A 27079-nucleotide genomic window follows, 5' to 3' on the forward strand; every position below is an offset into this window, starting at 1 on the left:
TTTTTTTTTTTTTTTTTTTTTGAGACGGAGTCTCGCTGTGTCACCCAGGCTGGAATGCAATGGCTGGATCTCAGCTCACTGCAAGCTCCGCCTCCCGGGTTTACGCCATTCTCCTGCCTCGGCCTCCCGAGTAGCTGGGACTACAGGCGCCCGCCACCTCGCCCGGCTAGTTTTTTGTATTTTTTAGTAGAGACGGGGTTTCACCGTGTAAGCCAGGATGGTCTCGATCTCCTGACCTCTTGATCCGCCCGTCTCGGCCTCCCAAAGTACTGGGATTACAGGCTTGAGCCACCGCGCCCGGCCAATTTTTTGTATTTTTAGCAGAGATGGGGTTTTACCATATTGGCCAGGCTGATCTCGAACTCCTGGCCTCAAGAGATCTGCCCACCTCAGCCTCCTAAAGTGTTGGGATTACAGGTGTGAGCCACCGTGCTCAGCCTCATGTTTATTATTTCATGTGAACTTGAAACAACCTTGTGAGGTGGCAAGTACACATTATTATATTTCAAAGTACACATTATTATATTTCAAAGTTAAGAAAAGAGAAACAGACAGGTTATTTGACTTGTACTTTACCACTTATAGCTGGTTAGTGGTGACAACAGAACTTGAACTTGGGACTTCTTACTGAGTCCAAGGTCCTTTCTGCTACATAAACCCAAGCTGCCTGCCAGACTGTAACTCTAACAGCTAAGTGTGTTATTAGCTATTCTGAGACACATATATGCTGGGGGGTACTAGTTAATCAAAATTTAACGGACATACTGTGTAAGACTCCAGAGACCCAGCTACTCTTATCTTTCTTAGAACTCAGTGAATTCTTCTTGGAGGTTTTTCAAAAATACAATTAAAGCTTATGGGCTGAAAATTACTGGGTTGCTATACTATTTCAAAGCAAATTTCTAATTAACTTTAAATGCTAAGGAGAGAATTTTTTAAAGCATCCTTCTCTTTTTCTCTCCTCCTTCCTATTTGTTGCTTCTTTTTTCTTTTTAAAATATATATATAATATATACACAATATATTTTACATATATAATATATACAATATATTATATACGATATGCTATATATAATATATAATATATACAATATATTTATATATATAATATATAATATATATACACATTTTATATATATATATCATATATATACACACACATATATTTGAGACAGGGTTTCATTATGTTGCCCAGGCTGATCTTCAACTTCTGGGCTCAAGTGATCCTCCCACCTGGGCCTCCCAAAGTGTTGGGACTGCAGGTGTGAACCACCACTCCCAGCCTGTTGTTTCTTAAGCTTCTAACCATCAATCTCCCCTTTTACTCTACACATGCCCTAACTAATCTCAGCTACTCTTGAGCTTCCACCTGCACAATGATAATCTCAGTCTGTCTCTCTCTTGCTTGCGTATTTTCTCCTGAAAGCCAGTCCAGTACATCCACAAACTTACTAAAAATTTCTACCGAGATGATCTAAAAGCACCCTAATCATCTAAAACGGAATCTGTTATCTTTGTTACATCATAATCTCACAAATTCTTCTAAATTTCCTATTTCAAATACCAGCATCTTCCATCAGCCAGCCAAGCTAGAAATATTATCTTTGACTCCCTTGTCTTTACTTCCCACAATACAACTAATACTATTTTCTTCCCCATGAACACTACTCATTTTTGTTATTTCTTCTTTATTCCCCTTCCATCTGCTTTCCAACTCCAAACTCCATGTAGGTCTGTAGTAACTGCTTTCTAACTGGCCTCCCAGCCTCCAGCCTCCAGCCTCCTTCCCCTCCATCTCTTTCTTTCCTACACACTACTGCCATGGTTCTCTTTCTAAAACATGACCATGATCAAATTATGCTCTTGCTTCAAAATATCAATGATTCACTACCAGGTTTCTTAGGATTCTACATGTGATTCTTCAAAATCTGGCCCTACCCTTCTAGAAAAATTCCTGCCACTTCCAGAATAGTAAGAAAGCATAAAGCATAATGGTCAAGAACATAAGCACATAGTTAGATCATCTGGGTCTGAATCCTGGTTCTGCCATTGATTGGGAGGGGTAAGTTCCTAACCTACCAGTGTCTTGTTTTCTTTATCTGTAAAATGCAGGATAGGGCCAGGTGCAGTGGCTCACACCTGGAATCTCAGCACTGTGGGAGCATTGCTTGAGCGCAGGAGTTTAAGAGCAGCCTGGGCAACATAGTGAGACTCCATCTCTACAAACAACAACAACAACAAACAAAAAACAAATAAAAAATCAGCCAGGCATGGTGGCACAGACCTCTGGTTCCACCTACTTGGGAAGCTGAGATGGAAGGGTTACTTGAGCCCAGGAGGTCGAGGCTACAGTGAGCCGTGATTGTGCCACTGCACTCCAGCCTGGGCAACAGGGCAAGACCCTGTCTCCAAAAGGAAATGGGAGATAATAGGGGCTATACTTACCTAAATCATTGGGCTGTTTCTATTTCTGAAGATTAAATAGGAAAAGACATAACTGATACATTCTACAGATTACATAAATATTAGATAAAATTATCATCATCATCCAGCCATAGTAAGTAGTTGCTATTGCATGCACTTTATAATACCCTGGTCTTTGTGCTGAGAAAGCCTCTCTCTCCCCTTTGGAGGTTCAGTATCACAGCCTTCAAGATCCAACTTAGAATGCTACCTCTCTAAGTTCTCCTCTCTAAGTTCTCCTCTCTAAGTTCTCCTCCCTAAGTTCTCCTCCCTAAGTTCTCCTCTCTAAGTTCTCCTCTCTTAAGTTCTCCTCTCTAAGTTCTCCTCCCTAAGTTCTCCTCCCTAAGTTCTCCTAAGTTCTCCTCTCTAAGTTCTCCCACCTCCCCAAGGCACTTTGTTCTCTTTCCCTTTGCGCTCTGTAGCCTTAACAAAGGCTACTGTTACACTTAGCACTGTGTATATTTTTATGGACTTGACTCTCTCCCATAACTAAAGTTTGAGCTCCTGAAGATTAGGGCTGTGTCTCATTAATATGTATATCTTCACTCTATTGCCTTGCACAGTGCCTGATTTAACAGGCACACACCACGGCTTTGCTTGAATGAACAGATCTTTGTCCCTCACTTCATAAAGAACTAACGAGCTCGGCTTTGCAGCACATTATTTCCTTGAGAGCCTCAGACCATGTCTTCCCCCGCTTTGTGTCCTAGAAGAATGCACAGCAGACAGGAGCTGTTCAAAATGATTTGCCTGGGCCAGGGCCACAGTGACACATTCAAATCTTTCCCCTTTAGAGTACTATCTGTCTACGAGATTCCTAAAGGGCTGGACTGAATGAGGAAATGTGAACCTTCACATCAAACTATTTATCACAAGGCACTTGCGTGAGACCATAACACTCTGTTACTTTTGCTTTCGAAATCGTATTGATCTTCATTTCCTCCAGTGCCTAAGTCACTGTAAAGCAAAGTACAAGAGGTTTTTCTTCCCAAGTTCTTATAAAGTGTTGACATTTGTGACCTGACTGTAAATTTTTATTTCCAGCATGACTTAATTATTTATAGTCTTAATGTCATTCTCTATCAATGACCCCCAAAATGTTTCTTTCAATCCTAGTAGAATTGCCTTTGACCTGCTGAGATTGTAAAAAGTTAAAAAGCTGAAGAAAATGTTAGCGAGTGGAATATTTCTCATTCCAACTCACGGATTGAAACATCAGATAGAGTGATTTTCTAAGAGGTGAAAGATCTATCCTAGCAAAACCTCAGAATTAGACGGGGGGAAAAAAGACCTGATATAAATTTTAAAAGGTTTCAATAACATTTCCACCATGTAAACTTCAGCTGGCAAAATACAAATATAACATACAAAATTGTTTCATAACAAATGTAAATTTCGTAAGTGGAAAAAAAATCACTGTATTAGTTAATTTGTTTTGCATTGGTTAATTTTTAAAGAAAATGTGTTTTGCATTAAAAATAAGGCCTTCTCTTCCCAGTTCTTCCCAGAGTCAGGAAAAGCTAGGTTGAGAGGGTAGAAAAAAAATGATGTAGGTGAATAATTATTGATGTTAAAATGTAGTAAATACAAAAGTTTAGTTACAAAATAGAATCTTACATTTTATAAAAATAGAAATATATTACATAAATTTTATTTATATATGAAATCTGAATGAGCACAGACTAAGGGAATTTCCCTGGTTATATAATTATGGGTCTTGTAAATTTCCTTTTTTCCACATCTGTATTTTTGTATGATAAATTTGTATTGCTTATGTAAACAAAGTTATTTTAAATAAAAAGAATATGCTTTTTGTTATAAAACTATAAATGATTCTTTAAAAAGTTAAGACTGTTGTCTTTTAAATTTACTTACCAAGAGATTCTCCCCCGCCACTCCTCTGTTGTTAAAAACCACACATCTAAAAACCAGGAAAGCAATTTTTGTTATTTCTACACATGATTCTTGCTCATGATATAATAATCTTACTGACACTGATTTAGAGCACTAAAAGATTTTAAAAATCTGTCTCACAGGTATAATGTTTGACAATTTCATCTAAATGCACTAAAATAAAATTCCAGTTCTCTAAATTCCACATGTGGGTTCAAATTAGAAAATTGTATACTAAAGTGATGTTAATGTTTCCTACCAAGATTAGAATATTTCTTCCTATGCACATATGTGGGCCTCCAATAAGTGTTTTTAAAACAATTCTAAATACAAGTCAAATTTAAATGTTTTTGCTTTTTTTTTTGAGATGTAGTCTCGCTCTTGTCACCCAAGCTGGAGTGCAATGGCATGATCTTGGCTCACTGTAACCTCCGCCTCCTGGGGTTGAAGCGATTCTCCTGCCTCAGCCTCTTTAGTGGTTGGGATTACAGGTGCCCGCCACCATGCCTGGCTAATTTTTCTGTATTTTTAGTAGAGATGGGGTTTCACCATGTTGACCAGGCTGATCTTGAACTCCTGACCTCAAGTGATCCACCTACCTCCGCCTCCCAAAGTGTTGGGATTACAGGCGTGAGCTACTGCGCCTGGCCATGTTTTTGCTTTAAACAAAGAAAAAATATATATCCTCTACCCATTGCATTTGTAACATTCATACGTATCTATTTATATCCTAAGAAACAGCTCTTGTTTCCTTGAGGCTCAGCAAACATGGACGCCAGAATTTTACACGAGGTATAAACATCACCGGTAGAGCTGCAAACAGCCTGGGACCTGAGCTGGTGGGATGGGCCCCATTATGCTACTGCTTACTGTTCAGCTGACCTAGGGAGGAAAGATGATCTTGTGCTTTCTCTGATCCTGTTTGCATCTGCGGGGTAAATGGGCTCAGATCAATGCAGAGGGTTTAGGTCAATGCTGGCTCAAGTAAGTACTCGGTGAAAGTTAGCTATTAGTAATAATGGTAGTTGTAGTGTCATGCTGGTTTCAAAAGTTATTTCGTATTTAAAATATTTAACTCTCATTTAACTTTCAGGCAGCCACAGCCCCAGATATGTATTTTTACCATCCTTAGACAAAATCCTGATTTGTGTCTACACGGGTTCTCACTGATTTAGTGGGTCTATATTCATAAGAATTAAAATTTATTTTGTTTTTGTCTGATTACCTATCCAACCAATCAAGGCCATCTGAGATTCCAAATCTCTTCTTGCAGGGTGCTGCTGAGCACTGTACAGGTTCTAAGCACCGATGAACCAACTGCTGTATAGAACATACACAACTCTGACTCTCTTCTCAGGGAGGTTAGATCTCAAGGCACACCACCTTCATTTAATGTGGTATGCAGGCTATGTTCTTGCAAAGGAATTTTCTTGCAACTGAAAAGTCATATAGAAAACTTTATTAGGCCCAGTTGAAAGAAGATAAATGTTTAGAAACCTCAGAAATCCTATTTGATCAAAAGCTAGAAATACTACATTTTACTGACTCACCTAAGAGAAATATATATATTTTTTGAGACATGGTCTCACTCTGTCACTCAGGCTGGAGTGCAGTGGCGCAGTCACAGATCACTGCAGCCTCAGCCTCTCATGCTCAGGCAATCCTCCTGCCTCAGCCTGCTAAGTAGCTGGGACCACAGGTGCACACCACCATGGCCCAGTTAATTTTTTTCTTTTTTTGAGACAGAGTCTCACTCTGTCACCCAGGCTGGAGTGCAGTGGCATGATCTCGGCTCACTGCAACCTCCATCTCCCAGATTCAAGTGATTCTCCTGCCTCAGCCTCCCGAGTAGCTGGGATTACAGGCGTGTGCCACCATGCCCAGCTAATTTTTGTACTTTTAGTAGAGATGGGATTTCACCATGTTAGCCAGGTTGTTCTAGAACTCTTAATCTCAAGTGATCTGTCTCCCCTCGGCCTCCCAAAGGGTTGGGATTACAGGCGTGAGCCACTGTGCCCAGCCAGCCTGGGTGACTGTTAAAAGTTACTTGTAAAAACAGGATCTCACCACGTTGCCCAGGTTGGTCTCTAACTCCTGGGCTCAAGCGATCCTCCTGTCTTGGCCTCCCAAACCCTGGGATTATAGGCATGCATCACCGCGCCCGGCCAGAGAAATCTTAAATAAACTATAAATACATTCAGAAAAGTCAGAGTAGGCTCAGTGACTCCTGTATCTTTTCTTGTTAAAAACAATGGCGGCCGGGCGCGGTGGCTCAAGCCTGTAATCCCAGCACTTTGGGAGGCCGAGACGGGTGGATCACGAGGTCAGGAGATCGAGACCATCCTGGCCTACACGGTGAAACCCCGTCTCTACTAAAAAATACAAAAAACTAGCCGGGTGAGATGGCGGGTGCCTGTAGTCCCAGCTACTCGGGAGGCTGAGGCAGGAGAATGGCGTAAACCCGGGAGGCGGAGCTTGCAGTGAGCCGAGATTGCGCCACTGCACTCCAGCCTGGGCGACAGAGCGAGACTCCGTCTCAAAAAAAAAAAAAAAAAAAAAAAAAAAGGCAAGATGTCTTGATATAAATAAAATTTCAGTTGGCCATTTGTATTTACTTGCATAAGCACCTAAATCACACAGGAACCAGTGCTAAAGTTAATTATGACCTTGAAACTTGAAGCTCCCAGTCATTCAGAAAAGAATCACTTTAGAGTACAAACATTAAATAAGGATTAAAATGGCTTCTGGAGCAAGATGTCACCACGTGACTGCCAGTGAGAGAAGGCAAGAGCACTAGTGAGGGGAAAGAAAAAGATGATCCGCAAACTCATGAAAAAGCAGCCTACACATCTAGGATTTTCTTCTAAACGGCAGACTGGGATATTTGCGCTTTTCTTCAGACAACTTTGGAAAGTGCATCATAGTTCTGGTAGCTCTTGCTAGAGGAGGAATTGTACTGACCACTCCATAGGGCTTTGTTCCTAACAATGTTCTATCAGTAGCAGTCATCATTGTATACTTCAAGCCTTGGACATGGGGCAGCGAGATAAGGAAGAATGAGGGAGCAAAGCAGCTACAGAGGACAGCAGAAAGAAGGCTGCCATTCTGCCCTTTCCCCCACTCCAGCTGGGAATGAGCAACCAGCTCTTTTCATTTAACCCCTTTGCTACCCTACAGTCATCAGGGAACACTGAGCTAAAAGAGTTGGCTGTCAAAGTACTATTGCTAAGGCATTGAGAGGTCCATTACTGGGTATATACCCAAAGGATTATAAATCATGCTGCTATAAAGACACACGCACACGTATGTTTTTGTTTTGTTTTTGAGACACAGTCTTGCTCTGTCTCCCCGGCTGGAGTGCAGTGGTGCAATCTCAGCTCACTGCAAGCTCCACCTCCCGGGTTCAAGCCATTCTCCTGCCTCAGCCTCCTGAGTAGCTGGGACTACAGGTGCCCGCCACCACATCCAGCTGCTTTTCTGTATTTTTTAGTAGAGACAGGGTTTCACCGTGTTAGCCAGGATGGTCTTGATCTCCTGATGTCATGATCCACCCGCCTCGGCCTCCCAAAGGGCTGGGATTACAGGCGTGAGCCACCACACCTGGCCACCTCTGTTAAGCTTCTGTAATAGCTCTCTCCAATTAATTTTTACAGTTACCTCAAACAATTCTAAAGGGCATGTATATGAGGGAAATTGTTGTGCAAAGCTTATTTTTTCTACATATTTGAACTATATAAATTTTTTCCTCAAAATATAAAGAAATGAAATATCAAATAAAGAACTAATCTGGTAAGAAGAACTTTCTGCGACAAGATAACCCATCAACCAAGGAAACAGGTGGGTGCCCTCTAATGAAGGTTAAATAAAAGGAAAAGACTACCTATAGCACAGAGTTTCTCAATCTTTAGTACTATGGACATTTCAGCCCAAATAATTATTTGTAGCAGTGCTGTCCTGTGCATTATAGGATACTCAGCAGCATCTCTGGTCTCTACCAACTAGATGCCAGTAGCACATGCCCCAGGCATAACAACCAACAATGTCTCCAGACATTGCCAAATGCTCCCTGGGGGAAAAACTGCCCCTAGGATGAGAACCACTGTCACAGTGAGGTGGACCAGAGAGCCTCAAATCTGCTCTGGCTTGAACCCTGGAGGTCAAGGTTGCAGCGCTGTGATCACACCATTGCACGCCGGCCTGGGTGACAGAAGGAGAGCCTGTCTCAAAGAACAAAAACAACAAAAAAGGTAGCAGACTCTGAGCTTGAGCACCTAAGAAAAGCAACGAAACTTACATGGGTTTTGAGTATCTGTCTAGGCCTAGTTTCCATATCTGTAATTTTATCAGGCAATCTGAAATATTTCAGTTCTAAGATTCCCCAAATCTTTGAGTTTAACAATAGAAATGATCCAGAGCTTGCAGTGAGCTGAGATCTGGCCACTGCACTCCAGCCCGGGCGACAGAGCGAGACTCCGTCTCAAAAAAAAAAAAAAAAAAAAAAAAAAAACAATAGAAATGATAATCAGCAAAGGGTAGAATGAGAGGAACATTCAGGGATCAGCTAGTCATATGATTCTGATTTCAGGTAATAAATTATAGTTTTTATCTATTTATTTATTTTCTATATATTTATTATCTATAACAACAGATACTGTTTACTAGTGTTTACTATGTGCCAGATCACGTTCTAAGCACTTTACATGAATATTAACATTGGAATAACTCATTTATTCATTCAATAATATTTACTGAAGATTGAATTAGAGCCTGTAGTAGAGAAACAAAATATCAACATAAGGTTCCTGGCCTCAAGGAGGGTACAATCTAGTTAGATTGAAAAGATATGCACCATATTTTCAGTTGAATGACTACAACAAAAGTAATAAAACAAGACAGAATAAGATTCAATGTCCAAGGAGTGGTATAGACAATAAAACCCTATGAAGTCAGGATGGGCAAAATTGATTAAGAAAGGCTTCATAAAAGGTAGATAGATCTTACGTTAGGACTTGAAAAATAGTAAAGATCCCTGGCTGGAGTGTAATGACGCAATCTCGGCTCACTGCAACCTCCACAACCCGGGTTCAAGTGATTCTTCTGCCTCACCCTCCCGAGTAGCTGGGACCACAGGCACGCACCACCACGCCTGGCTAATTTTTGTATTTTAGTGGAGACAGGTGTCACCATACTGGCCAGGCCGGTCTCGAACTCCTGACCTCGTGATCAACCCACCTCAGACTCCTGAAGTACTGGGATTATAGGCGTGAGCTACCATGCCCAGCGTATTTACCCTTTTTTTAAAAATTGAGACAGAGGCTGGGCGCGGTGGCTCAAGCCTGTAATCCCAGCACTTTGGGAGGCCAAGACGGGCAGATCACGAGGTCAGGAGTTTGAGACCATCCTGGCTAACACGGTGAAACCCTGTCTCTACTGAAAAATACAAAAAGCTAGCCGGGCGAGGTGGCAGGCGCCTGTAGTCCCAGCTACTCGGGAGGCTGAGGCAGGAGAATGGCGTAGACCTGGGAGGCGGAGCTTGCAGTGAGCTGAGATCCGGCCACTGCACTCCAGCCTGGGAGACAGAGCGAGACTCCATCTCAAAAAAAAAAAATTGAGACAGAGTCTCACTCTTGCCCAAGCTGGAGTGCAGTGGTGTGATCTTGGCTCACTGCAACCTCCACCTCCTGGGTTCAAGTGATTCTCCTGCCTCAGCCTCCCAAGTAGCTGGAATTACAGGCGCATGCCATGATGCCTGGCTAATTTTTTGTATTTTTAGTAGAGACAAGGTTTTGCCATGTTGGCCAGGCTGGTCTCAAACTCCTGACCTCAAGTGATCCACCTGCCTCGGCTTCCCAAGGTGCTGGGATTACAGGCCTCAGCCACCAGGCCTAGCCTCATTCTATTTACCTTTAACTTACATAGTAAAGCCTTTGCTCACAATTATCTTAAACAAACTTAAGCCTAGTTTCCAACCCATCCATCCTGAAGTTTGAATTAGAGAACCTTAACAGAAAAGTACTTTGTTTTTGTTAGTTTTCAGGTAGAAGAAAAAAGCAATGGTTTAACATCAACAACAAACCACTATGTCTCCTTTGACCATATGCTGGGAGTTAGGTTCTCTCTAATGTCTAAATCATATATCATATCTCATATCTCACCAGTAAATAACTGACCGTTCCCTGGTGACCTGACATAATTCATGACTCTCCCTAAACCTTCAACCTCTACACAAGATAGTAACTGGGTCAGAATGGCAAGTGCTCCCTGTGCTTCAGGGATATTCATACTGAAGATACTGAAATGCTCATGTATAGCACACATGGTAACATCTATGTACTCCCACAAGGAAACTACATGGTTCTGTATCCCAAGAGGTAGATTTGCCTGTACTCGTTCTTTTGAATTATAAACTATTTTCTTTTTTTTTTTTTTTTTTTTTGAGATGGAGTTTTGCTCTGTCGCCCAGCCTGGAGTGCAATGGTGTGATCTCAGCTCACTGCAACCAATCTCCGCCTCCGGGTTCAAGCGATTATCCTGCCTCAGCCTCCCGAGTAGCTGGGATTACAGGCACCCGCCACCACGTCCAGCTAATTTTTTGTAGTTTTAGTAGAGACGGGGTTTCACCATCTTGGCCAGGCTGGTCTTCAACTTCTGACCTGAGGGGATCTGCCCACCTCAGCCTCCCAAAGTGCTGGGATTATAGGCATGAGCCACTGCACCCAGCCTATAAAACATTTTCTACCCTGGCCAGGGAATAGAAGATGAGAGAAGGAAGACATAAAGGTTTTCTTTTTTAAGACAGGGTCTTGCTCTGTCACCCAAGCTGGAGTGCAGTAGTTCACTGCAACCTCCATCTCCCGGGTTCAACCATCTGGGCCCATTGTAACCTCCACCTCCCAGGTTTAAGCAGTTCTTCTGCCTCAGCCTCCCAAGTAGCTGGGATTACAGGTGCCCACCACCACACCCAGCTAATTTTTCTTTGTATTTTTAGTAGAGATGGGTTTCACCATGTGGGTCAGGCTGGTCTCTAACTCCTGACCTCAGGTGATCCACCCACCTTGGCCTCCCAGACTGCTGGGATTACAGGCATGAGCCACTGTGCCTGGATGACATAAACATTTTCTAAAGACCCACTTTGTGCAGGGCACCCCACCAAGTACTTTACACTTATTTTTTTTGAGATGGAGTCTTGCTTTGTCTCCCAAGCTGGAGTGCAGTGGCACAATCTCAGCTCACTGCAACCTCCACTCTCCAAGTTCAAGCGACTCTCATGTCTTAGATTCCCGAGTAGCTGCGATTACATGCGCACGCCACTATGCCTGGTAAATGGGGTTTCACCATGTTGACCAGGCTGGTTTCGAACTCCTAACCTCAAGTGATCCACCCATCTCAGCCTCGCAAACTGCTGGGATTACAGGCATGGGCCCCTGCACCCCGCCTACTTTACACATTCTAACAACCCTGTGAAGTAGGTGAGAACACTGTGATGAGGAATGTTAAATTAACTGTCCAGGGTCCCTTAGAAAGTGGCAGTTCCAACATCTGAATCCAGCTTGACTCCAAAGCCCAAGCACATTCCTTCATATTACACAGCTTTTCACAAGCCCTGTTATCTGCTAGATCCCATGCTACAGTACCAATGACTTAGATCATTTTGGTACCTAAAGACTCAACTCAGCCTTGTGCCAAACTTCCAGATCTATTTTTATTCTTAGCAGTCTTTAAAACTACCTGGCTTTCTGTGGTAGGTTGCAAAAACATCTTGAAGCTCTTCCTTTCAAGAGGCAGAGTCTATTTCCCTACTCTTTGACTCTGGGCTGACCATGTGACTTACTTTGACCAGTAGCACTGTGGGAGTTCTCAACCTGGGTCTCAAGAGGCCCTGCAGCTTCTGCTTTTGTAATTTAAAAAAATTTTTTTTGACACAGAGTTTCGCTCTTGTTGCCCAGGCTGGAATGCAATTGCGCAATCTTGGCTCACTACAACCTCCGCCTCCCGGGTTCATGCGATTCTCCCTCAGCCTCCTGAGTAGCTGGGACTACAGGCACACACCACCATGCCTGGCTAATTTTTGTATTTTTAGTACAGATGGGGTTTCACTATGTTGACCAGGCTGGCCTCGAACTCCTGACCTTGTGATCCACACGCCTCAGCCTCCCAAAGTGTTGGGATTACAGGCACGAGCCGCTGCACCCAGGCAAAATCCGGCAACCTTTAAAAGCAACGGACAAAAGGTATGTGCACTGGCAACTCCAGGGCTTATGAGACTCGGTCCTTGGAGTTTCAACCACATTGTTTTTATTTATTCATTTATTTTTTTGAGACAGAGTCTCACTCTGTCACCCAGGTTGGAGTGCAGTGATGCAATCTTGGCTCACTGCAACCTCTGTCTTCCAAGTTCAAGCAATTCTCCTGCCTCAGCCTCCCAAGTAGTTGGGATTATAAGCATGCACCAACATGCCTGGCTAATTTTTTTTGTATTTTTAGTAGAAACGGGGTTTCACCATGTTGGTCAGGCTGGTCTCGAACTCCTGACCTTGTGATCAGCCCACCTCGGCCTTCCAAAGTGCTGGGATTACAGGCGTGAGCCACCATACCTGGCCCCAATTTTTTTATTTTTATTATTTATTATTTATTTATTTATCTTTTTTGAGACAGAGTTTTGCTCTTGTTGCCCAGGCTGGAGTGCAATGGCACGATCTCGGCTCACTGCACCCTCTGCCTCCCAGGTTCAAGCAATTCTCCTGCCTCAGCCTCCTGAGTAGCTGAGATTACAGGTGCCTGCCATCACACCTGGCTAATATTTGTATTTTTAGTAGAGATGGGGTTTCACCATGTTGGCCAAGTTGGTCTCGAACTCCTGACCTCAAGTGATCCACCCGCCTTGGCCTCCCAAAGTGCTGTTATTATACAGGTGTGAGCCACAGCACCCGGCCCACATTGTTTTTTAAAAGCAGTTCTAAGTCTTGGGAGACAGCTCAGGCCAAATCTAGAAGCAGTAATTTAAATATGTACAGAAGGCTTTATGATCTTCTGTACCTTCTGAGGATGACTTTTAGCACCCCCCCAAAAAAAATGGAACCAGGCCGGGAACACTGACTCACGCCTGTAAGTAAGAGACTGCAGTGAACCATGATCATGCCACTGCGCTCCATGCTAGGCAACAGAGCCAGATTCGGTCTCACAAAAAAAAAAAAAAAAAGGAACCAAGCTTCACATCTAACTGTATGGTGCTTAAACATGGAATGATGATGAATTCCTACTACTGCTAAGCAAATTTCTTGAATATAATTCTTTTTTTTTTTTTTTTAATTTTATTTTTTGAGACGGAGTCTCGCTCTGTCGCCCAGGCTGGAGTGTAGTGGCCGGATCTCAGCTCACTGCAAGCTCCGCCTCCCAGGTTCACGCCATTCTCCTGGCTCAGCCTCCCGAGTAGCTAGGACTACAGGCGCCCGCCACCTTGCCCAGCTAGTTTTTTGTATTTTTTAGTAGAGACGGGGTTTCACCGTGTTCGCCAGGATGGTCTCGATCTCCTGACCTTGTGATCCGCCCGTCTCGGCCTCCCAAAGTTCTGGGATTACAGGCTTGAGCCACCGCGCCTGGCCCTTGAATATAATTCTTGAACTTTATATCATAGTTCTTGAGAGAATGTTACTTCATGGACAAAATAGGCTATTATTTATAAAAGATCAGAATTAACTTGTTAAAATTGAGTTAGCTATTATGGAATTTATATCAAACATCAAAATGTTCTTCCTTTCCTTTTTTTTTTTTTTTTGCCCAAGTTATCACTCTGTGATCCAGGCTAGAGTCCAGTGGCACGATCATGGTTCACCGTAGGCTCTACCTCCTGGGCTCAGTTGATTGTCCTACCTCAGCCTTGTCTGTAGCTGGAACTATAGGTGCATGCCACCATGCCCGGCTAATTTTTGTAGAGACTAGGTCTCACCATGTTGCCCAGGTTGGTCTTGAACTCCTGGGCTCAAGCAATCCGCTAGCTTTGGCCTTCCAAAATGCTGGGATTACAGGCATGAGCCACTGTGCCCAGCCTAAAATTATTTTTTTAAGGTAAACTTACCATCAGCTTTTCACACAAGTGTTTCAAGTTTAACAAAAGATACAACTCTACTTTAAATACAACTCAGAGTGTTACATTACAATAATTACCATCAGCTAAAAAAAAAAAGTCTGCAGCATAAAAAAGCAGTACCTTTTATTATGACTCTACTTTAAGATTCTAGAGCTGAACTTGGAACTTAAAGTTGCTAAATCACTTGCAAAAAATTAAATTGTACCTGGTGACTGTGCTTAATAATGATTACTCAGAAAAGCCGTGGCATCATCAACTGGAGACTAGCCAAGTGCACCTGCAAACTCAGGTGGTCAGAAGAGGCAGAGATCATCTTTGATAAATAGGGATGACCTATAAACTGATTCTGAGTATTTTTTGTACTTGGGAGCTGAGCGAGGGTGACAAGATTAGTGAATCCAGGCCCCAGAATGTGCCATGAGGGCCACTGTGTACTCTCTCAGGGGTTTGTAATTGCTGTTCTCCCTCCATAACACTCTCTCCATTGGGGTGGGGGGGGGGGGGCAGGGCTCAGTCAATGCTCTGATGAGTCTAATTTCATTCATTAATTCAGCCTAAATCTGCAGGGTGCCTACTATGCTAAGTGACATTTCTTGTGAGATGATTCAGTTATGCATCTTCCTGAAAAAAGAGGAAAAAAAGAATGCAGAGAAAAATAATAACTTAAGGGACTGCTTTTCTATGCAAGAAGTACTAAGTATTTCCGAAACAAATATGTAGATATATTTGTACTTCATTTGGAATGGATCAAGCGACAAAAAAGAAATCTTTTACTGGTACCTGTATCCTAATTCTTCACTAAGATGGATCATATGAAGGATATATGACTCCTTGCTTGTTCCAGTGAGGCCAGGCAACAATAAGATAGTAGGTCTCGAGCTGGCATCCATATAACACTGTACTGTTATCATTATCAAACCAGTCCAGTGAAATCTGTCCTCCATCTGCAGTTTTAATAAGTTCACTGAAAGGAATAATTCAGAAGACATTACTATTTACATGTTTTAAGTCATGTCTTAATTTTCTGTTTTAATTCTAAACACATGACATTATTTGGTCATCGAAAAATAACATTTTTCCAGCATTCATGAACACACACCCATATCTCAATCTACATATCATTTTCTTTCATTAGAAGGATTTTATGAAGATTAGTACCATCAAGTATTTCCAGCAACCTCCGTACAAGGTCGTATATAAAGATGAACTGCGAATTATTAACATAAATGAATACTTACTCACTACTCTATAACACCCAGCATTCAACCCTTGTTTGATTGAGGTCACTCAACTAATGCGACAGGGAAGTCTGAATAAGTAAAATGCTGATCTAATCTCTGACCACCGCTCTAGCTCTTCGGACTCAATAATGCAGTCTCCCTGTATAGTATACTTCAAGATTTTCTTCTGAAATAATTTAAAGTTATTTCTCACATAGTATTTATAAACTTACAGAATTTTCCCAAACAAACAGTGTAAGTTCCAGGCAACAAAATAAACTCCAGAAGGATAGATGACTAAGGGAAATTAATAACAGGCACCATTTGAATCTGGTTCCTGATAAATCCTGGACCGTATCTTTAACACATCAAGAGCTATTATCATCAAGATCCCATTTGCCTGTCAATAGGAAGTCATTTTACACCAATCAATGGCTCAAAACCCAAATTAAGAGGCATCCTTCTCGCCCCACCCCCACCCCCAGTATCTGCTACATATCAATGAATGAATGCAGATCATCAAAGGATCTGGGTCTTTTTGACAGATGTATAACAAACTGCGAGACAGTAATCCCCAAACACTTCTCTCATCCTAAAAATAAACTATTTACATCAGGTCGGGGGTTAGGGCAGGGACCAGGAGGCAAATACCTGAGTATTTTCCTGCAGCTGGGGGTGGAGCCGAGGACATACCCTCCATTTTCATTCCCTCTTTCTGTTCTATATACTTCCTAAAGCAGAGATTCTATTAACCAAGAACTGGGAATCAGCAAACAAAAAAACAAAAAACTGTGATTTTGCAGAAATGACTGAAAACGGAACTTCACTTACTTCCTGTACTCCACCGGGGGCTTCGAAGTGATGAAAGGTCTAAGCAGGGTCTGTCCTCGACTCTCCCAGCACCAGACCGTCGGGTAGTACGTTTCTGTCACCACGGGACAGTGGTCTTGAAGGAAGCGGCTGAAACTCTCACCCCCCGTCACTAACTGAGGTTTCTGAAGGGAAAAGCAGTATCAGAGAAGGGCCCAGAGCAAAGTTTCTGCCAACCGTAAACCAGAAACCGGTAAAGACTTGTCGCTCGCGCGCGCGCTCCCTCCGATTACATCTCTTTCTGGAGGGCTGACGCAAAGAATTCACAGTCACAGAGGACTGAAACGGGGGTTTCGCCAAAGCCCAGAGGGGAAGGCAATTGTTTGTTTGTTTTTACCTCCGCCTCACGGGTTCAGGGGACTCTCCTGCCTCAGCCTCCCGCGTAGCTGGGATTGCAGGCGTCCGACACCACGCTGGGCTAATTTTTTGTAATTTTAACGGGGTTTCACCGTTTTGGTCAGGTTGGTCTCGAACTCTTGGCCTCAAGTGATCCACCCGCCTTGGGCTCCCAAAGTGCTGAGATACAGGCGTGAGCAACCGTGCCTTGCCGGGGGTCATTTTCAAAAGCGCCACGGCATTCCCGAGTGCGCCGCCGGCTTCGCGATCGGCGACCCGGCAGCGCCGCAGCGCGGAGGTCAGCAGGGTCCAGGCTGCGCTCCCAGGACCGCCAGGCCGGGACCCTCAGGGAGCGGGCGAATGGGCGGGGACTGTCGGATTTCCCGCTCGCGCTCGTGGCGGCCGCTCAGGAGCAGCTCGCCGCCTTTCCCCGGGGCTGCCGACCTTCCCTGGTCGCACAGCCTCGCACTGCGCCTGCGACCCTCGCTCCCGGCCCAGCAGCCCGCGGCCCTGCGCCACCCCCGGCTCACCTTGGCAATGCTGCTCAGGTAGTAGAAGGCATAAGCGACGCTGAAGCCCAGGATGAGGGATAAGCCCACCCCCGAGCCAAAGAACCCCACCCGGGCTTGGTGCTCCAGGTAGAGGGAGAGCTCCCGGGACAACATCCGCAGGTCCATGGCCAGGCGCTGCATGACCCCTGGAGCGCTGCGCGCCGGTGCTGCGGCGGGAGGAGAGCCGGCCGGTGAGCGGGCGAGAGCGGGCGCGGCGCCGCCGCCTATCCCCGACTACAGCGTCTCCTGCGGGGCGGAGCGGCCCAGGGAGGCGTAGCCTGAAGCTTCGACCGCCGCCGGCTCCGCCCCGGCTTCCCGGAGCCGCCCCCACTGCCAGCCACTCAGGAACCTTCCAGAAGCGCGGTTCCAAGACCGGCCACCGGGAGGGTGGGCGGATCGGGGTCTCCAAGCGAGGTCGCGGTCGGCGACGTTGAGCCCCCAAGAGTGGGCGGAAAACTGAGCCGACTTCGGAGATGAAGACCGGCCAGGCAGCGCCGGTTAAGGTCCCGCACCTGCTGCCCCAGTGACCTTGCATGATTCCGCTCTGCGGCGGGTGTCCCTAAACTAGAGGTTTAGAGTGCCAGGGAAGTGTGCCTTGCATTCAAAGATTTGGGGAGTTAATGCCAAAGATATGTTAGCAGATAAGAATCCCACATCCCCTAGACGTTTGCGTTGGTCCTCAAGACTATGGAAAGAGAAAAAATATTCTATGAACGTTCAACAGTGAGGACATCATACTCGACTCTGAATCACTCTGTGAATCTTTTTAGTTGCTCAGTGCCACTTAAATGAGAAGCGGTCTCTGAAAACAAATGAAAAGGTCTAGAATAGTAACCGGGATTCAATTGTTAAAAGCCTATTTGTGGTTCATTAATACTTAATTTAGAGACTTACGGAAATTCACACCGATTACCTAATGTACGGACAAGGAACCGTTTATGAAGTAGGGTCTCCTAGGCTTATTTATGGCAATATGATAAGTCAGTGTACTTACGGGTATCTGAAATGGTTAGAAGATTTAATAGCCTATGCCTATTATTATGAACTCCTCCCTCTGAGAGGTAGGAAGAGTGGCAAGACTTAAACAGACGAGAGAAGGGAAAGTCCTGTCTAGATTATGAAAAATGTCACAGGATTTTAAATTAATGATGTAACTTAGATGGGGACATGAAACGGGCCAGAAGTGAGCAATTTATTTGATTTTGATTTGGTCATTGCAACTTGGTGATTGGCTGCAGCACACAAAATAATTCAATTACCTTTACTGAGCCTGTTTTTTTCTTGTTTTAATCATTTGTAGCATAACAATTCGACTTTATAGAGTTCCCAAGAGGACAAAATAGTGTATGTAGTGGACTCTCCGTGAGCAGAAGTAATTTTCATGCTCTAGCTCTCACACCTGGGCGCACATAGCAAACGTGAATGCATATGCTGCTTGCCATCCTTGAAACTTCCTAGCATTCATAACCCCTGAACCTGCCTTCTGCACTACCTACCAATAAATGCATGTATATTTCAGTTTAAGTTTGTTCTGTTTTTTTTTTTTTTCTTGAGTCAGAGTTTCACTCTTGTTGCCCAGGCTGGAGTGCAATGGCGAGATCTCAGCGCACTGCAACCTGTGCCTTCCGGGTTCAAGCGATTCTCCTGCCTCAGCCTCCTGAGTAGCTGGGACTACAGGAATGCACCACCACACCCGGCTAATCTTGTATTTTTAGTAGAGATGAGGTTTCACCATGTTGACCAGGCTGGTCTTGAACTCCTAACCTCAGGTGATTTACCCGCCTCAGCTTCCTAAAGTGCTGGGATTACAGGCATGAGCTACTGCGCCTGGCCAAGTTTAAGTTTAAACTGAAAATATCATCAAATAAAATGTCTGTCTGAGCTTGGGCACTATATCAAAATACCATAGCCTAGGTGACTTAAACATACATTTATTTCTCACTGTTCTGGAGGCTGGAAGTCTGGGATCAGGGTGCCGATGTGGTTGGGTTTTGGTGAGGGCCCTCTTTTGCCTTGCAGATGGCTTCTCTTTTGCTGTGTCTTCCCATGGTGGATAAAGGAAGCTCTGATGTCTCTTCCTCTTCTATCACAGGTACCAATTCCATCATAGGGACCCTGTCCTCATGATGTCGCCTAATCCTAACTGCTTCCCAAAGGCCATGTCTCCTAATACCATCACCTTGAGGGGCTAGGGCTCCAACAGATGAAGGTGGAGGTGGGAGACACAAACATTGATGCCTATAATATTTTATAGGCATCATGGTGTGTAGAAAGTTTACTGACCTGGGAGTAAAAAACAGCTGTGAACTCATCCACTAAACTTAGGCAAATCATTTATTCTTTGGGGGCCTCAGTTCCTTGTCTGTAAAATGAGATGATTGAGATGGAGGTTGTCCAAGTTTCTTTCCTGTTAGAAAAACATTCACCATCTTTCCTTAGAACTACTATTTTGGCTGGGCGTGGTGGCTCACGCCTGTAATCCCAGCACTTTGGGAGGCCGAGGCAGTTGAATCACTTGAGGTCAGGAGTTCAAGACCAGCCTGACCAACATAGTGAAACCGCATCTCTACTAAAAATACAAGGAAATTAGCTGGGCATGGTGGCGGGTGCTTGTAATCCCAGCTACTCGGGAGGCTGAGATGGGAGAATCGCTGGAACCTGGGAAGGCGGAGGTTCCAGTGAGCCGAGATAATGCCACCGTACTCCAGCCTGGGTGACAGAGAGAAACTCTGTCTCAAAAAAAAAAAAAAAAAAAAACAAAACAAAACAAAAAACAAGAAACTATTATTCCCAATTTATACATGAGGAAATGAGAGCTCAGAAAGTTTCATTCATTCACTCAACCAGTTTCTTCTTGGGTGATTACAGGGCACTGAGGATCCAGTGGTAATAAAACTTAGAGTCTAGTGTGGCAACAGAGGAGTAAGCAATTACATTACAAAAAGTGTGGTATCTGAGGGTGGTTCCAGATGCAGCAGGCACACAGGATTCTTAGTAGCAAACAGCAAAAATCAATTTGGGCTTACCATATGCAGAAAGGAACTTTAGTACAATGGCATTTAGTAGCTGATGAAACTCCACAAGGGCCAGAGAACAAGGCTTGGAAGTTAGGAACAATGCCTTTAAAAGTCATGGTGCTGGTCCTGTGATGACAATACTCCTGCTCTCTCTAGGCTACACTCCATGGATTTGGCATCCAGACCAACTACACTGGGCACGAGGCTGTGTTCTAAATCCCTGACACTGTTGCCTCTGGAAACAGGGTGTTACCACCTCTGCCCCCTCACTACAATGGATTATCCCTGCTTCTTAATTTCACTGTATCCTTATTTATTCAAAGTCTGTTGTGAATGGAACTGACTGGTGCAGTCTAGGTTGTATCTCAGCTTCCTCCCTGCTGTGGAGGTAGGAAAACAAATATCTGGCATTTTCAGTGTCTGTGGTGGGGCATGGATGCTGCTTCATTTGGTGAAGAGTCCCCACACACAGGTGAAGGTTCAGATGCTGGGCAGTCAATAAGAATGCAAATGTTTATTTACTTCAAGCATGTCATGGAGCAACTTAGCCACATCCAACAGTCTAGGGAAGATCAGAAAAGACTTCCTGAGAGATGTGAGCAAAGACCTAGATAAGAGATGAAGGTAAAGAGTTTGTATAGGCTGATTGAACTGCATGTGCAAGGATCTGAAGATGGAAGCATATAACAAGTGAAATAAGTTTGCACAGCAAATGAGTGGGGTTTGAACCAAATACTGGGTGCTTCCAAAACCTGTTTTGGTAATTACAAAGCCAATGACTTTCCTCACAAGAGCTCATGACTTGTGTCACTTTGGTATCATAATCTTTCTTTCTTTTCTTTCCTTCCCTCCCTCCCTCCCTCCCTCCCTCCCTTCCTTCCTTCCTTCCTTCCTTCCTTCCTTCCTTCCTTCCTTCCTTCCTTCCTTCCTTCCTTCCTCCTCTCTCTCTCTCTCTCTTTCTTTCTCTCTTTTTTTTGACAAGGTCTTGCTCTGTCACTCAGGCTGGCATGCCATAGTGTGATTATGGCTTACTGCAGCCTCAACCTCCCAGGCTCAAGTGATCCTCCTGCCTCAGCCTCCCAAGTAGCTGGGACCACAGGCCCATGCCACCATGTCTAGCTAAGTTTTTTCTTTTTTGTAGAGATTGGGTCTCTTTGTGTTGCCCAGGCTGGTCTCGAACTCCTGGGCTCAAGCAGTCCTCCTGCCTTGCCCTCCCAAAGTGCTGGGATTACAGGTGTGAGCCACTGCGCCTGGCCTCACCCTAGTCTTTACAGTCCAATGCCGTTATGTTTATTCTTGAGTGTACTCTGCTAGCATCACAAAAACCAAGATACAGTCCTAGTTTCTGCAATTTTAGCACAGTGCTTATACAGGAAGCTATGTTTATTTTTTAAAATCCTGATCAAGTCTGTAGTTGAAGCGACAGACCTAAAGCAGCACAGTTGACCTTTATAGTTTGGTATAAAATGCTCATGAAGCTCTTTGCCATTTTTTTTTCTAACTCTATTTGTATGTCAAAGGAGAAATCAGAATTGCATAGAAAAGGTGTGGCAGGCAGACCCTAAGGAGACCCCAGTGATCTCTGCCTCCTGGTGCCCTTGTCTTGGAGTGTAGAGAGGACCTGTGATTCACTTCCAACCAATACAATAGAGATAGCAAAGGTAATGGGACGTCAACACTCCTGTGATTACACTATGTTATATAAGACTCCTTAGCAGACTGAAGCTAGACTGTCCTTTCAGCCTTGAGGAAGCAGCCATGTGAACTGCCCCGGAGAGAGTCACACAGCAGCGAACCGTAGGCAGCCTCTGGGATCTATGGGTGGCCTCCATCAGACAACTGCAAAACACTGGTGTCCTGAGTCCTGCAACTGCAAGGAAATGAATTCTGACGACAACCTGAATGAGTGTGGAAGGAGATTCTTTCCCAGTCAAATCTCCAGATGAAAGTACAGCACGGCCAACATTTTAACTTCAGCCTTGTGAGCCCCTGATTAGAGGACCCAGTTAAGTTGTGCCTGGACCTGTGACCCAGGGGAACTGCCAGATAAGAAATGTGTTATTTGAAGCTGCTAAGTTTGTGGTAGTTTGTTATGCAGCAATAGAAACCTAATAGATAATATAAAAGGGTCCTACAAAAACATTTAAAGATTAATAAATATTAATGGCTCACTTTTTTTGCCCACCAATGTATCTATTATAGGACTGTTTTATATTTTTTATTATTATTTTTTGAGATCGGGTCTTGCTTTCTCACCCAGACTGGGGTACAGTGGTGTGAACCCCTCTTGCTGTAGCCTTGAATCGGTCTTGGGCTCAAGCAATTCTCCCCACTCAGCCTCCTGAGTAGCTGGACTACAGGTGTGTATTACCATGCCCAGCTTATTTTTTTGTTTTTGTTCTTGTTTTCATAGAGATGGGGTCTTACTATGTTGCCCTGGCTGATCTTGAACTCCTGGCCTTAAGCAATCCCCCCATCTCGGCCTCCCAAAGTGCTGGGATTACAAGCCTGAGCCACCAAGCCCATCTGGAATATGTTTAATAAATTAAAGATTTCTGGCCGGGTGCGGTGGCTCACGCCTGTAATCCCAGTACTTTGGGAGGCCAAGGAGGGCGGATCACGAGGTCAGCAGTTTGAGACCAGCCTGGCCAACATGGTGAAACCCCGTCTCAACTAAAAATACAAAAATTAGCCAGGTGTGGTGGTGGGTGCTTGTAATCCCAGGTACTTGGGAGACTGAGGCAGGAGAATTGCTTGAACCCGGGAGGCTGAGGTTGCAGTGAGCCGAGACCATGCCATTGCACTCTAGCCTGGGTGACAGAGCGAGACTCTGTCTCAAAAAAAAAAAGAAAAAGAATAAATAAATACATAAATAAAAAAAATAAAGATTTCAGTTCTTTCAATCAATATTCAAAATTAAGAAATCCATTAAGAGATTTTTCTTCTTGGCCGGGCGCGGTGGCTCAAGCCTGTAATCCCAGCACTTTGGGAGGCCGAGATGGGCGGATCACGAGGTCAGGAGATCGAGACCATCCTGGCTAACACGGTGAAACCCCGTCTCTACTAAAAATACAAAAACTAGCTGGGCGAGGTGGCGGGCGCCTGTAGTCCCAGCTACTCGGGAGGCTGAGGCAGGAGAATGGCGTAAACCCGGGGAGGCGGAGCTTGCAGTGAGCTGAGATCCGGCCACTGCACTCCAGTCCGGGCGACAGAGCGAGACTCCGCCTCAAAAAAAAAAAAAAAAAAAAAAAAAAAAAAAAAAAAAAAAAAAAAAAAAGAGATTTTTCTTCTTCATACCTCTCTTTTTTTTTTAATTGCCACAATGAACATTATTTTTTTAAGAGTAAGGACTGATTTTTTTTTAAAAACCAACTAATTGTAAAGGCATAAATCACATGAAAAGATATGTAACTAAACGTAAGAAAGGCCAAAACCTTTGTTTTTCTTTGAGACGGAGTCTCACTGTCACCTAGGCTGGAGTGCAGTGGTGTGATCTCAGCTCACTGCAACCTCCATCTCCCGGGTTCAAGCAATTCTCTGCCTCAGCCTCCTGAGTAGCTGGGATTACAGGCACCTGCCACCATGTCCAGCTAATTTTTGTAGTTTTAGTATAGATGGGGTTTCACCATCTTGGCCAGGCTGGTGTTGAACTCCTGACCTCAGATGATCCACCTGCCTCGGCCTCCCAAAGTGCTGGGATTACAGGCGTGAGCCACTGCACCCGGCCAGTAAGGCCAAAACATTCTAAGATGTAATGGAAGACAAGTTTTGTTGTTGTTTTTAGTAATTTCAACTTTTATTTTAAATTCACAGGGTACATGTACAGGTTTGTTACATGAGTAAATTGCATGTCACTAAGGTTTGGGGTGTGGATCCCCTCACCCAGGTAGTGAGCATAGTACCCAGTGGATAGTTTTTCAACCCATGCCTCCCTCCGTTCCTCCACTCTCTGGTACTCCCCAGTGCCTGTTGTTCCCTTCTTTATGTCCATATGTACTCAGTGCTTAGCTACCACTTATAAGTAAGAATACACAGTATTTGGTTTCTGTTTCTGTGTTAATTTGCTTAGGATAATGGCCTCTAGCTGCATCTGTGTTGCTGCAGAGGACATAATTTTTTTCTTTTCTTTTTTTTTTTTTGAGACGAAGGTTAGCTTTATCCCCCAGGCTGGAGTGCAGTGGCGCGATCTTGACTCACTGCAAGCTCCGCCTCCCAGGTTCTCGCCATTCTCCTGCCTCAGCCTCCCAAGTAGCTGGGACTACAGGTGCCCGCCACCACACCCAGATAATTTTTTTGCATTTTCAGTAGAGATGGTGTTTCACTGTGTTAGACAAGATGGTCTCGATCTGCGACCTCGTGATCTGCCCACCTTGGCCTCCCAAAGTGCTGGGATTACAGGTGTGAGCCACCACGCCCAGCCAATTTTGTTCTTTTTTATGGCTAGATAGTATTCCATGAGATAGATATGTACCACTTTTTCTTTTTCTTCCTTCCTTCTTTTCCTTTCCTTTCCTTTCCTTTTTCCTTCCCTTCCCTTCCCTTCCCTTCCCTTCCCTTCCCCTCCCCTCCCCTCCCCTCCCCTCCCCTCCCCTCCCCTCCCCTCCCCTCCCCTCCCCTCCCCTCCCCTCCCCTCCCCTCCCCTCCCCTCCCCTCCCCTCCCCTCCCCTCCCTCCCCTCCCCTCCCCTCCCCTCCCCTCCCCTCCCCTCCCCTCCCCTCCCCTCCCCTCCCCTCCCTCCCTTCCCTTCCCTTCCCTTCCCTTCCCTTCCTTCCTTTCCTTTCCTTTCCTTCCTTTCCTTTCCTTTTCTTGAGGCGGGGTCTTGCCCTGTCACCCAGGCTGGAGTGCAATGGTATGATCTCACCTCACTGTAACCTTTGCTTCCTGAGTTCAAGTGATTCTCCTGCCTCCCATCTGCCACCGCACACGGCTAATTTTTGTACTTTAGTAGAGACGGGGTTTCGCCATGTTGGCCAGGCTGGTCTCAAACTCCTGACCTCAGGTGATCCACCTCCCTTAGCCTCCCAAAGTGCTGGAATTACAGAGGTGAGTCACCATGCCTGGCCTATTTTTTTTTTTTTTTTTTTTTTTTTAGTTAAAAAAATGCTTGGCTGGGTGTGGTGGCTCACGCCTGTAATCCCAGCACTTTGGGAGGCCGAGACAGGGGGATCATGAGGTCAGGCATTCAAGACCAGCCTGGTCAAGATGCTGAAACCCTGTCTCTACTAAAAATACAAAAAAAAATTAGCTGGGATGGTGGCACGTGCCTGTAATCCCAGCTACTCGGGAGGATGAGGCAGGAGAATCGCTTGAACCCAGGCCGCAGAGGTTGCTGTGAGCTGAGATTGCGCCACTCCACTCCAGCCTGGGTGAGAGGGCAAGACTCTGTCTCAAAAAAAAAAAAAAAAAAAAAAAAAGCTTAATTAAGACAAGGTCTCATTATGTTGAACTCCTGAGTTCAAGAAATGCTGCCACCTGGGCCTCCCAAACTACTAGGAGTACAGGCGTGAGTTACCGTGCCTGCACCCCTCTCCTTTCTTTTTCTTTTCTTTTCTTTTTTTTTTTTTTTTTGGATTTTTAGTAGAGATGGAGTTTCACCATGTTGGCCAGGCTGGTCTTGAATTCCTGCCCTCAAGTGATCCACCCACGTTGGCCTCCCAAAGTGCTGGGATGAGAGGTGTGAGCCACCACACCAGGCCCCAGTATCCATTTTTTTTTAATTACACAGGAAATTCGTTAAGTCACATTCCTTACATGATGAAATTTGGAGAAAATATTTAATACGAGCACAAACAGAGCTATCATGCAGGCTTGTTTGCAGTTGTGAACCTGCCCAGCGTAACAAGATGTTAGGTACTGCTTTCTCTCCTTCTGTGGAATTGCTGAATGCAGTTCATATCCATGCACAGAGGAGTCAAATACCAAAAGCTGCACATCTACACTGATCTCCAGGGTTTAGTAAGAAATGTCTGAGCTGGCCAAATCACCCAAAGCCATCACTCTAGGTGCCTCCTCCTCCTCCCTGCCTACATAACAGACTAGAGAGGGAGAGATTAGCAGAGTTTTGGATTGTTGGACTGGGAGTTTCATTGCAAATGTCCCCTTTGCAGAAAGTGCACAAATGCTAGATCTCTTGGTGGTGAATATATGAGTTTCATGCTGGGAGTAGGCAGGATAGGTCATGGGGAACAGGTGGATCGACACACCTCCACACTGCATAATTTCTGGAAGCCCACTCCTGCTCAGTATATTTGAATTAGTTCCCCCATGTCTGTCTCCACAGCTTCTTTCTTCTCCAGGAGTCTCCTTCTCCAGGGGCCATGGTAGTTAGTCTCAATGTTGGCCTTCCAGTGCACTACAACTCTCTTGCATAGTCTCCTCTCATGCTGAATCTGGGTTGGTCTTGTGATTTGCTTTACCAATAAAAGGATTTGGAAATGACACTGAAATTTCTGAAACTAGGTCATAAGTCTTGTGGTTTCCAAGTTGACTTTTCACAACATGCACTCTAGGGAAACCAACTGCCACGTAAGAAGTCCTACTACTCTGGAACCAGCACACTGTGAGGCTGCTCATATTGAAATACCTGATCAGGAGCTTTCTGCTCCATCAGCTGCTACTGGAGAGGAAAAATAGCTGTGTGTCC

At 44.6% G+C, this 27079-nt stretch overlaps 1 protein-coding gene and 1 non-coding gene across 2 annotated transcripts in view; both read right to left on the reverse strand.

Moving 5' to 3' along the window:
• The window catches only part of ABHD3 (abhydrolase domain containing 3), a 46729-nt gene extending 29049 nt beyond the window's left edge, over nucleotides 1-17680 (reverse strand). Inside the window, 5 exon segments of the mRNA XM_010354880.2 lie at nucleotides 4339-4384; nucleotides 15224-15339; nucleotides 15341-15407; nucleotides 16495-16658; nucleotides 17400-17680. Of these exon segments, the coding sequence (XP_010353182.1) occupies nucleotides 4339-4384; nucleotides 15224-15339; nucleotides 15341-15407; nucleotides 16495-16658; nucleotides 17400-17561 (555 nt within the window). The 5' untranslated portion in view covers nucleotides 17562-17680.
• Nucleotides 17681-21649: 3969 nt separating this feature from the next.
• On the reverse strand, nucleotides 21650-21816 carry LOC115895587. Its single transcript, XR_004055775.1, has one exon. It is a non-coding gene; the product is annotated as a small nucleolar RNA SNORA81 (small nucleolar RNA).
• Between the last annotated feature and the right edge of the window lie 5263 nt (nucleotides 21817-27079).

This window comes from Rhinopithecus roxellana, chromosome 21, assembly GCF_007565055.1.
Source record: "Rhinopithecus roxellana isolate Shanxi Qingling chromosome 21, ASM756505v1, whole genome shotgun sequence".
Lineage (NCBI taxonomy): Eukaryota > Metazoa > Chordata > Mammalia > Primates > Cercopithecidae > Rhinopithecus > Rhinopithecus roxellana.